The 12,819-nt window shown below is 48.3% G+C and overlaps 2 protein-coding genes across 2 annotated transcripts; one reads left to right on the forward strand and one right to left on the reverse strand.

Annotated features, from left to right (window-relative positions):
- The first annotated feature begins 2,011 nt into the window (after positions 1-2,011).
- LOC120663371 (protein NUCLEAR FUSION DEFECTIVE 4-like) lies at positions 2,012-5,358 on the forward strand. The gene is made up of 3 exons (XM_039942168.1): positions 2,012-2,572; positions 3,650-4,512; positions 4,592-5,358. Exons 1-3 carry the CDS (start codon positions 2,207-2,209, stop codon positions 5,100-5,102), a joined length of 1,740 nt encoding a protein of 579 aa, XP_039798102.1. The 5' UTR covers positions 2,012-2,206; the 3' UTR covers positions 5,103-5,358.
- Positions 5,359-6,492: 1,134 nt separating this feature from the next.
- On the reverse strand, positions 6,493-7,689 carry LOC120663372. Its single transcript, XM_039942169.1, has 3 exons — positions 7,485-7,689; positions 6,937-6,944; positions 6,493-6,878 (listed from the first exon to the last, which is right to left on the reverse strand). Exons 1-3 carry the CDS (start codon positions 7,573-7,575, stop codon positions 6,768-6,770), a joined length of 210 nt encoding a protein of 69 aa, XP_039798103.1. The 5' UTR covers positions 7,576-7,689; the 3' UTR covers positions 6,493-6,767.
- Between the last annotated feature and the right edge of the window lie 5,130 nt (positions 7,690-12,819).

Raw genomic sequence — 12,819 nt, forward strand, 5'->3', positions numbered from 1 at the left:
GCCTAGCTTAGCTGGTTTTCGATCTTTGCTAGCTTTCCACGACGCTGCCTACTGTATCTGTATGCAGCATCTGTATGCCGCAGCAGGTTGCTCAGAAGGAAAACACTACGTCACTACCCTCATGGATCGTCTAGCTAATTATGGGATATATGGAGTTTGTGTGTGCGAGATCAGATCGATCATCCTGTAGGATGATGGCGTTTCTATGAATGGATAATGGTGCCCCCCACCTCTATAGACTGTGGTCATTTTTCGGAATAGGTAACACCATCACCCGTTACTAGAAATACATTTTTAGTGGCTGATCAACTGCTATAGTTGCTCCGCTCTCTTTGTAGGAGCGGGTTATCTTTTGACACGTTTTTTAAGTAGTGATTTCTATATGTACTACTTTTTGATTAATTAGAGAAGAGAGGGATTATTATAGTTTGTAATAAATTAAAGACTCTGAAATTGAGGTCGATTGCAGACTGACCAGAGGCGGCTACAGCCTACAGCTCATCTGGTAGTCAAATAACGAGTATAATGCAAGCAGGTAGATAGGTATTGATGTATATATATGACTTTATTTAGACAAGAGGACTAGCTATAATAATTTGTTGACCTGCATACAGCATGTATATGTGTGACTTTGACCAGCTTGTAAAATTAAAAATGCCGACGTCCACGGCGACGAAAAGCATGCACCTAGCTTAGCAGAAGCAGCAGCTGTTTGCGAAAGGGCCGCGTAGCAGTTATAGAAATCTCAGTAGCACCTTAGATTCTGGTTTCAGCTTCCACTAAGATTTAACGGCATTGTGCTTTTCAGTCGTAGGCGGCGTTCCCGTCGATAGTGAGATGTATGTGGTGATTTCATCAATTTCGAGGATTTGCCGGTTTAGTCTTCGAAGATACTTATAGGAGTAAGATTTGTGTACATATGCTCATAGGAGTGAGTGTGTGTGTTGCGTAAGTATCTGACTTGTATTGCGTAAATAAAAAAGAGGCAGCAGCGGTTTTCTTGTATTGCGTAAATAAAAAAGAGGCAGCAGCGGTTTTCATCAGTTGGTTTGAGCGGCTAGCAGCCTAATGCAAGTGTGCTGCCTAGTTGGCTTAGCTGGTTTTGTTTGCTAGCTTTTCCAGTTTTTCCGTGCCGCTGCTGGCCGGTATATTTCATTTGGCAAGCTTGATTTAGATTTGGATTTGATTGCCTCCACCGCACCAAGCACACAGCCATGACCATGTTGTCCATGCATGCATCACACACACACGTCCAAAAATTGCTTGTTAATTAATTAGCAACACCAAATAATGCATGATCCGTCACATGCATGCTTCTCTCCATGCATGTTCGGATGTTCCATTATACGTGCTGATTGATCAAACAGCAGAAGAGCAGCGTTACGTTGATGAGCTCTCGCGCTACGGATCAATTAAATAACAAGGTCCGGTGTAGGACGTACAAAGATATAACCGTTGTCAGGGTTGTACCGGCAAATTCGATGATCCCATGCGAAACTATGAATTGGGACTCTAGTGACAGACAGAGCCACCACACCGGCCAGGGCGCCAGGCCACACGAGTAGGACGCTTGAGCGTTGCGTCGCTTGATCACCGCTCGGTTGCTGCAGCCTGCGAATGCCTGGCGAAGTTTGGAAAGGGGAAGTGCAGATGTCGCGACTCACATCATTCCTGGCGAGCGATGACGGCAGAAGCGAAAACGATCGCACTGCGGTCTGCAGATTGAATCGAAAGACAACAATCGAGCGGCGTGTTTCCTCTTCTATGGCATATTTGAGCCAAAGTGTACTTCGTATTGGACCAAAAGACAAGTAAAACAAAGACTATTATATATAACTATATCCATTATACTCATTATATTTTGTGAGCCCTAAAATTTGGGGACTCTGTGTGGTCGCACGAGCCTAAAAACGAGCTTGCCGTTGTACATATATGTTTGCGCCCGAAAATACAAATATATATATAATATTTGTTTTGTATTTACAAAATGCAATACTCATTCGGAAGCAAAAGACAGCAGCTTGCTTACTCGTATGGTTTGATTGGGAAAAAAGGAGGGAAGATGCATTCTAGCCTGTGAGAGGATGAAGATGGAAACTATGCGCTGGTACGTTATATATAGCATATATATAGGTAGGCAGCCTGAAGCAAGGAGGAGGCATGTGGTAGGTTGGCAGGCCGCAGCCTGAAACAGACAAGTACAGCCATGGAGGAGGAGGGTCGTCGGCGGAGCGGCGGCGGCGAGCGGAGGATGATGGATGATGATGCGTGGCGGCGGTGGGCTGTTCTTGTTGCGACGGTGTGGATCCAGGCTCTGACGGGTACCAACTTCGACTTCTCGGCCTACTCGTCGGCGCTCAAGTCGTCGCTGGGCATCTCCCAGGAGGCGCTCAACTACCTGGCCACCGCCTCCGACCTCGGCAAGGCATTCGGCTGGTCCTCCGGCCTCGCCCTGCTCTACATCCCCCTCCACGCCGTCCTCCTCGTCGCCGCCGTGCTGGGGCTCGCCGCGTACGCCCTGCAGTACGGCTGCCTCGTCTCCGTCAACCTCGCCGCGATCCCATACCCGCTGGTATGATGTATGGCGTGTCCGTTTACTGTTCAATGCAAGTACCATTGATCGAGCTCGTAGTGGTAGAAATCGCATCGTTGGAAGACTTTGCACACGAGTTATTAGTTTAATATAGGTTTTTGACTCACTATAACATTGCAACTTTTGTACAGAGATGCATGACATGCATAAGATGAGACGGGATCAGACCTAGAGTCACAGACTATTCGATTAACTTCCATACAGTGAACTCTTACTCAAGGATGACCGCATGTCATCTCCCTCCCTCCAATTATTTGCAACTAACCCAACTCTGCTTCCCAACCAAACCATGCTCTGCTTTGACCGGTAGATGAGCCACCTACACACGCACACACGCTTCTCCTGCAGCTAGCTAACCATATGCCACCGCACACTCTACCCATATTTTTCAGGTATATAAACCTAAAAACCTTCTCCATCAGGCAATACAGTGATCGACCAGATATCCCATCAGCATCCTGGCCAACTGATTTGTTGTTGCTTCTATTAACGACCAGACCACACAAATTCATTTCCCGCAACACCAGCACTGCACTATCTTTATTCAAGCAAAACCATCCTCAAGGAGTAGTATGCAGCTCATAGACAGTTATGTAGCCAAATACTAAGTCTACCAACACCAAAAACACAAAATAATAATAACAACTGCAAAACAAACAACTGAAGCTGTATCACCCTGCAACAGGTTCTCAAGAGACATTCTCACAACATCACTATCCCAAACCTACTCCACACCTTTCTTCCTTGATTTCACATATAAATCAGGAGCAGCACACGAATGGAACCACAAACTTCCACAATCCCAAGCCCTTGATGCAGAATCAGAGAATTTTGTACTAGTACAATGCCTTCCATATGACAAACAAATCACTCCCGCAGTATTCAACAGATAACCTATATATGAGCTCACAAATTTTCTTCACAGGAGACTTTCCCCAAATGTATGAAGCGCAGACGTAGACACAAACACATGTTAAACTGTCAAGATGTCACAACATGCAATTTATAGTGAATTTAATTACTTGATCAAATTCTGATTCATATGTTGCACTGCAGGTGTTCTTGATCTGCTTGATAGCAGGGTGCAGCATCTGCTGGTTCAACACGGTATGCTTTGTTCTCTGCATTTGCAGCTTCTCCGCAAACAACCGCCCCCTGGCCCTCTCCCTCTCAATAAGCTTCAATGGCCTCAGCGCCGCCTTCTACACTCTCTTTGCAAATGCCCTATCCCCTTTGTCCCCATCTGTCTACCTCCTCCTCAATGCCATACTCCCTCTTGCCATCTCTATTCTTGCGCTCCCAGCTATACTCCTCTGCCACAAGCAAGACAGCCACCTCCACAGCATGCCCAATCATGACAGGCGTGTCTTCCTTGGCCTCTACATCCTCGCTGTCGTCACCGGCACATATCTGGTGGTCTTTGGATCTTTCACCACAACCAGGTCCGCTGCATGGGTCATCCTCACAGGCGCCATGGTCCTCCTCGCCCTCCCTCTCATCATCCCTGCCTGTTCCAGTTGCTCACATGGCCCTGACCCTGCATCTCCACTAAACCATGATGACCCACATAAACCACTACTAATCAGTAACAATCATCAGACAGTGTCTGATGCCGTGATGGAGAGAACAATGGAGCACCAGCTGCAGGGCAGTTGTTGTGGAAAAATACTACACAAGGGCTGCCTGGCAGTGCTCGGTGAAGAACATAGTGCAAAGAGGCTCATTGGGTGTGTGGACTTCTGGCTCTACTACACAGCCTACTTCTGTGGAGCTACTGTTGGGCTGGTATACAGCAACAACTTGGGGCAGATTGCGCAATCATTGCACCAGCAGTCGCGGCTCACCATGCTACTTGCTGTCTACTCATCCTTCTCCTTCTTCGGTCGTCTTCTCTCTGCACTCCCCGACGTCCTTCACAGGTCCTTCTATCTTGCTGTATATCTCATCAATCATCATCACATGGCCTCCTAACTAACTATATATACAATTTGTATACAGGACGGTGTCACTTGCTCGGACAGGGTGGCTTGCTGCTGCCTTGGTGCCAATGCCAATGGCCTTTTTCCTTATGTGGAAACAACAAGATGCAAGTGCTCTGGTAATAGGAACAGCCCTAGTTGGCTTAAGCTCAGGGTTCATCTTCGCTGCAGCAGTATCGGTGACCTCCGAGCTCTTTGGACCAAATAGCGTCGGTGTGAATCACAACATCCTAATCACTAATATCCCACTGGGCTCATTCCTCTATGGCCAGATTGCTGCCATGGTATACGACGCAAATGGCCAAAGGATGTCAGTAATGGATAACCGCACTGGCACTATTGACACCATGATTGTGTGCATGGGGGTGAAGTGCTACTCAACCACCTTCTTCGTGTGGGGTTGCATCACATTGCTGGGGTTAGCATCGAGCATAGTCCTACTCAGAAGAACAAAACCAGCTTATGCTACTGCTGCAAGTCGATCATCAAGTTGTAAGCACCTTCAGCAAGTTTCCAGAGAAACTCCTTGATCAGTCCCTTGCTGCTTTGAAATCACTGTTAGCTTGTACAAAATTTTGGTTTAGTTTTAGCTGAAACGGTTAATAGATACACAAAATGAGTACCACCATAAGACACATCAAGAGGATAGGAAATTACTAGCTTAGCAGTATTCAATTTACTGGGCATTAATACTAAAAAGTAGGCCCAAGATTTCATGAATCAACTTGGAATGTTTGTTGCTGGTTGAATTAAGATGTACAAAATTCTACATCTTTACTGTTGTTATTTACTCTCTCTCCGCTTCAAAATACATGTTTATGACATCGACAAGGCGTAAAAGGTGAAACTTTGACCAATGAAAATATGACATTTCAAAGGAAGGTAATTAAATATTTTGAAAGTACTTCTCATGGTTAATCTAGAACATCGATCTTACATTTTCAATCTATATTATCTTTTATATGGTCAAAGTAAAAAAAAAAGTTACCGACAGGAATCCTAGAACGATACGTATTTTGTATCGAGGTAGTAATATATGATTATATGATGACTCAGCACATGCTAGAGTTCAGAGCAAATAACTTATCTTTCAATCTTTGCCAGGGCAATACCGTTTACATTAAATAAGCAGAGCAATGAGTTTTCTAAATAGCAGAAAATGAAACACAGTTATTAAATTAAATTTTGGAAGGATGGTCTAGATGGACCCCTCTAGTGAGCTGTAATAGGAAAAGAACTATACTTCACTAAGCAGTCCATGGAGCATTCAATTATCATGAAAACAAATGGACCTCTGCCACCTTTCTGAACCTATAAATATAATTTTGCTATTATACTGTTAAAACAATATACTACAAAGTGAAATCCAGTGTGGACGAGTACAAGTTGGCATGCCTATAAACATTCCTGGAAGCTATCATCCAGGCATCCAGCAATTTTAGGGAAGTAGGAGAGATCAAGATGCTCAGAAATTAACAGCTGGTATGTAAATTACAAGACTAGAATTCAATTTACAGGGCATTAACGCTAACAAGTTGGCCCAAGATGGAATTGCATCAGTTTGGACTGTTGTTGCAGGTAGAGTGGATTTGTGTGCAAAATCTTCCATATATACTGTTTTTATATAATACTTAATGACATAAAGTATGCAGATTTTTGTGCCGAAAACAATAATCAAATAACTCTTTTTCAATCATTGTCAAGGTGATGATGATACAGCAAACAAGGAGTCAGATGAGATTCTTCAAATAGCACAAAATGATATGCAACATCTTTAAATTTTGCAAGAATGGTCTAGATGGACTATTCCTGCAACAAGTAACTAAAAGTTACTATACTTCAATGAGCAATCCACGGAGTATACAATTATCATACAAAGAAACAAACAACTTTCACCCTATTCTAAACATATAACTTCACTGATATGCTGTTAAAACAAAATATAACAAGTGAAATCCAGTCTGAACGTGTACAGTTTAGCTTAATTGTTCCCTCAACAACTTTTTCCCTCTTGAGAAAAAGTTTATCACAGTTTCCTATTAAAGTTCACAGGAAGGTACCATCCATGCATCCAGAAATTTCAAAGATCTAGGACAAATAATTCAACAAGTGCAAACAATTCATATGCATGTTACCTCATTCAAGGAGTCTATAAATGGAGGATGCAAACACTTGACAGGACACATAACTCATGACTATTTCTTCTGTTGTTCATCATGCTTGCGCCATGGATTCAGGGCTTCTCTCATTGCCTGGGCCTCTGGACTGCTTTCCCAAGCTCGTTTTTCAGACTCCAAGACGGTCACCTTCTTTTTTTGAAACGAATTTTTTTAATTTTTTTTTTTTGAAACGAAAGACGCTCACCTTCTCATCTGTAGCATATGGGGGAAAAATATAAGCGGGATTCCTGTGTAGCAGTGAACAATAGAGAAACCAAATGAACTTGACAGAATGAATGGTGCCAGGTAATCTGAACCACTAATGCGGCCACTAAAATATCCACGGCCTGCTCGGTAGAGATTCTTGCAGCGCTGCTGCAGCTCACACGGCCGTCCAGAAGGAGGACGCACTGAACCGTCCAGTTTAGATAGCCGTTAGTTATTTGTGGTAATTTTGGCAACTTCCCGGTGATTTAAACAGACAATGCCCCATCGGTTTCGTGGTAAACCATCTGCTAGCCAGCATTTGGATGACAGCCAAATTCAAGTGCCGGTGGGATATAGGATGGTAGCTATGCTGCTTGCTGTTGCTGCCCTTGGAAGTTTTTCAATCCGCCTAAAAGCTACCAACAACCAAAATTGGGGACTGGACTGTAGATAATTCATTGATGAAAGTCTGATGATGAATTAAATTTTTCAAGAAATTACAAGAGGGAGGGTTGGATGGGGGATCGGTGGGAGCGAGAAGCGTACAGAAGCCGGTGTGGATCATGAAGAGCTCCATGGCGGCACCTATGGAGGCCCCGACCGCCGCGATCTTCAGGTACCAGCCCGCGAACCCCATGACGGTTCGCTCCAAGTGAATCCTCGAGGGCAGGGTGGCCGGAGCGAGCTGAGGTGACGGCAAGGCAGCGGGTTAGGGTGCGTTTGTTCGGAGAGCCAGATAGGATGGAACGTTGCATTCAAGATTTCAGGAACAGGATGGCTCTGTCTTTATGTTTGGTTGGAGGGACGGAGTGGCTCCATTTCCTGTTTGGTTAGAAGAATGAGCATTAACAGACTTCTTGTTCCGTTAGCTCCCGTTTGGTGGGACCCACATGTCATGCACTGGACCCACATGTCATGCAATGGTCTTCTTCCTCCCCATCCCTTGCTCTCCTCTCCTCTCCGTGAGCACACCTGCCTAGTGCCACCGCCGACTCCATGCCCCACTGCGCCGCCGCCCACTGTTGACGCGGGCTCGACGCGCTCGCCATGTGGCGCCGCCGCCTCGCTGCCGCTACCACGGGCTCGCGCTGGCCGCGCCGCGCCACTGCCCGCTGCCGGCAAGGACTCTGCGCCCGGCACACCCGCTGCCTGCCACTGCTCGCCTCCGAGCTCCGAGAGCGCCGCCCGCCTCCGAGCTCCGCTAGCGCCCGCGGAAGAAGCTCCCGCTTCGCCGGAGCTCCAACACTGCCGCCCAAATCAGTTCGCCGCAGCCCGATTCGTCGCGCCGCCGCCGGAGCCCGCGCTCCCTCACGCCGTCGGCCTCCCTCCCTCGCGCCCTGGCCAGCGCTTCGCCTCCGCCCCAAGCACCGCTCACGCCGCCCGCGCTCCTCTGCGGCGGCCTCCACCCGCGCTCTTCCCGGCCGCGCTCCGCACGAGCTCCACCGGCGGCCGCGCTCTGCCCGGCCTGTGCTGCGCCGGTGGCCTCGCTCCGCCCAGCCCGTGGCCGTGATCCGCCCGCGCTGCCCGAGCTCTGACGGCGGACGTGCTCCGCCCGAGCTCGCGTGGAGCAGAGGTTCGCGGGGAGAAGAAGCACGTCGCCGTGTCGGGAAGCGACGGAGTTAACGGGAGCAAACTGGTTCGACGATTTTGGCGGAGCGAGCTCAACCCGAATATAGAGCGAATATTCGCTGGGGAGAATCGTTCCGCTCCCACGCTCCCGAAGCAAACACGGGATCGAACGGCTCCGTCCCGTGCCGCTCCCGAACCAAACACGACCTTAGAGGTCACCAGCGATGCGAGTGCTTTTTCAGCCGAGCCGACTGCCAAGCCCACCGATGGATCACAATCACACTCATGGCCTAGGCTGTCCTAGAGCAAATTTTGCCATTCAATAATTCAAAATCACAGGGCGTCTGAAGAGTTCTGGTGTGGGCTATTAGTGTAAATTCGGCCCAATATGGTATTCCTATCGGTTGATGTGCGTTTTTTTTTATTTCTCATGGGCTACGCTGTCCGCACTCGTCATACTCTAAATTCATCTTCTAAAAGAAATATATCATTCTAGTCATCGAGATTTTCTCCTCTATCCTCATTTTCACCGCACTCGTCATACTCTATATCCCAGTTATCTGTATTTTCTACTCAAATCTATTCTACCACCCACTTCTACCACCACTGACGAGTGGGACCCATCTTATCTCTCTCACCTCTCCCCTATTCTCTTTCTCGGTCTCTCCCCTTCTCACCCTCCTCTGCTCCCCCCGCCCGCCCCCCCCCCCCCCCCTCATCTCTCTGTCCCTCTCGGCGAGCAGGCGGCGGCTGCGCGGTCCTCCCCGGCGGAGCTCAACTCGCGGCGATGGCGGTGCGCACAGCAAAGCCCGCGTCCATGGCCGGCTCGCGGCGGAGGCCCGCGCGGCTGAAGGCGCTCGGCGGGACAGCAAGCCGGAGGCGCGGCTCGCGGCCGGGACAGGCAGCGGCGTGGGCGGGCCGGCTGCCTGCCTCCCAGATCCGCGACGGCGGCCACGCCTCACGTCGTCTCCGGCCCTCCTATGGCGGCGCGACGGCCTGCGGCGAGGCGGAGGCGCGCGCGGCTGTGCGCGATGAGGTGGATAGTGGAGGTGCGGCGAGCGGCCGCAACAGCGCGTTGGTGGGAGGCGGAGGCGCGGTAGCGCATGGCGGCCCGCGGCGAGGCGGAGGCGCACGCGGCGAGCTGGCGTGGCGGCGAGGCTCTTGGCGGTGGGAAGGGCCAATTGGGCCAAGTAGAGCTCTGCGGCGGCAGCGCATGGTGCTCTCGTCGAGCGACCGCGGCGGCGAGGGCGAGCGCTCGCGACGCGGACGGCGGCGTGCGCGCGCGGCCGCAGCGGCACGGGCGAGCGAGGGCTGCGCCGGCGGGGGACGAGGCGCGGCGAGGCAAGCCGCGGAGCCACGCCGCCCCCTCCCCTGCTCCCGCCCGCCGTCGCGGGCTGCGGCGCCCCCTCCCTGTTTCCTCCACGTGCTAGGATGAGGCGGCGGCGCAAGGGTGCCTCGGCGGCGACCGGCGGGGCGGCGCGCAGCGGCCTGTGCGCGGGGCAGCAATGGCCGAGGTGGGGCCTGTGCCACGTCCGCCCTTTATCGGGCTCCTCGACGTCCCCTCGATTTGGCGGAACGGGGGGCATACACTACGATAGCTTGCGTCGATAGAGTAGCCGCTGCGGTGGATTTTACGGTAAACCCGTACTGAAGGATGGCATCGCGGATGAGATAGAGTGTCCACTGCGGACAACCTAAGGTTGTATCAGTCTGAACAATGGTCTGTAAAATCAGGGTTCGTTTGTTTCCGTTGCGCTACTTGCGCTATAGAAAGAATCTTGTGTGCATGGAGTACTAAATGTGCAAAACATTTTCATAGATGGGTGCAACTTTGCGCGACGAATCTAATAACGGTAATTAATCGATGATTGGATACAATAATGCTACATTTGTGCTACGTGTGCTACTGTACAAACCAAACGGGCTTCTACTCGATGGGCTGCGACCATAGGCTGGAGCTGGCCCACCATCTAGGAGGCAAGCTGCATATCCAGCTACGCCTACGCCTACACCAGCATTTTTTTTGAAAGCATCCAGGAGCACTGGGGAGTCATGTAAGATTTTGAGTGCCCACGCTGACCGGACTCAACGCAGACGAGGCTATCCGAGTAGTCTCGGAACGCGCCATACTGCAGCACTCACACCACAACACACGCACACCCCACGCACGCACGGCACCAGCATTTCCGACGTGCCTTCGTGTGCTTTGTGTTCCATCGTGATATATCATTTTTTTTCTCTGCTTGCTCTTTCTCGTTTTCTTTTGTTTACTTTTTTTTTTATCTTCCATTACTAGTTTCATTTTCTCCCATCTATTTTCTCCTTCCCTTACACTTTCTCTTTTATCCATTCTACAAATAAATCATTTTAGTCTTATTTTATTTTACTATTTATTTCCTTTTTTCCTCTGTTGTACTTACTTATTTTTTTTCTTATGTTCCTAAGTAAATGATTCATTTTCTACATAAATCCATAATTGTTTGTAGAAAAGTCAAGCCATTTTGATCACTCAGTACAAAAAAATGTCAAGCTTTTCATCTAGCAATTTCACGAATCACTACCCTGCCAATCTGACAATATAATTGAATAGAAATGTGGCATCAATCCAATGACAACAGATGTAATAATATCTAATTAGTTTTCAAAAAATAGTATCTAACTAAAACAAACTAACTGATGAAAGTCTATGCTCATGTGCTTTTCCTTTACGTTATCCCTAATACTACATGCATCAATATTTTCTATATTAAGTTAGGAAGTTCATGTTTGTCGGTCATTTTTTGTTGGTGTGTTGCCGGTTTCTTCCAGAAGCAAGTACATAATTTAGTATTTGTTTGATATTAAGGAAAAAAAGAAGAAGAAGCATTGGCATATTGCAGCCTATTGCAGTTGCAGGCAGTGATGTTTGACATACCTATGTTTTGCTGGCTTGCTGCCTAACCTGAAATGGAGAGGTCTTTTGTTGCCCAACCCTTTGTTTCTTCTTGTTGAATTCCTTCATTCACACCAAATCAAATTTCGTGTTTACCTAGACATTGTTTTTGGTTGCAGCAAACACTTTACTGCTTTTGTTAGTAACCCTTATGCCATGACATTTCATCTTATAAGGGAAATAAATAAGGTTTTATGCATTTTTGAAACTCTGTAAACTCACAGATATAGACAAAGGAATTTTGCACAATCCATTTGCTTTGACTATTAGCCGGTCACCGTTTTTGGAATGAATGAGTGTAATAGAGAGGCTTGAATACACTAATGCAGGCGGCCTAGTAGTACTCCCACTGGATGTTGACTAGTCGGTGGGACGGCCTCCCTCCTCCTCCTTGGGTTGGCTTTCATTCTCGTCTTCGTCTCATCTCAGAACTCAGATCCGGCAAACCCGGCTGTCGAGAGGGCAGATCGCCTCGCCAGCGCCACCATGGCTCGGCGTTCGTGGTCTCCGTCGGGTCGCTCATCTTGTCGGCGCGGGCCCTCGGACCTGCTGTTGGTGGACGAGCGCCACTACAGCAGCAGCAGGCACAGCAGAATTGGGCCGACGAGATGGAGTATGCTTGCTGCTTTAATTGATTGATTCGTACGTACTAGTAGTATTTTTGTGGCAGCTCGATCTACTCCGTATATGTGATTTTTCTTCTTCTTTTCTTTATACTGCGACTCGATATGTGCTGCATCAATGTACATACTCTATTATTAGTTAGTTCTAACTAAAGAAGAATACATAGAGCGTACGCATACGATGGGACCGACAGTTTATGTCTGAATTGGGATGCACATTGAACAAAGCAGCATATATTGAACGCAACTAGCCGTTGCAGAAAAATAATAATTAAACCGGCAGGCGGGCCTGGCTCGTGACTACTAGCCGTTGCGCCCATTCCTCTGCTCCCACTTCATCACAGCCTTAGTGGACCCGTTTGCTTAATATGTGTATTGCGTTTTAAAGGCGATTGGGTTTTTCCTCTTGTCAAAAAAAAAAATTCAACATGGCAGCATCCTCAGTTGATCTTCAGTTGTTATATGGGCAAACTCATGCATCAACTGCTTGTATTGTAGGGTGCCTGCATGCATTGTTAATCGTCTTGGGCAAATGGAAATGGCAATGGCCAATGGTCCACAGGGGCCGCACGAATCGTCTTGTAATAATATTTCGGAAGATGTCTAGCGTTGGTGCTTTTATTCTGTGTGCGGGTTAGGGCCTCTGTTGGGCTGGGATGGGCCTACAATATGTATGTACCTATCTGGTCCGGTCCATGTCCATCCGAGGCAGTCCAGTCCAACAAAAAGAGCCCGCCCAGCCCAGCCTGGTCGGAAC

This window comes from Panicum virgatum, chromosome 3N (assembly GCF_016808335.1).
Source record: "Panicum virgatum strain AP13 chromosome 3N, P.virgatum_v5, whole genome shotgun sequence".
NCBI classification, from domain to species: Eukaryota; Viridiplantae; Streptophyta; class Magnoliopsida; order Poales; family Poaceae; genus Panicum; species Panicum virgatum.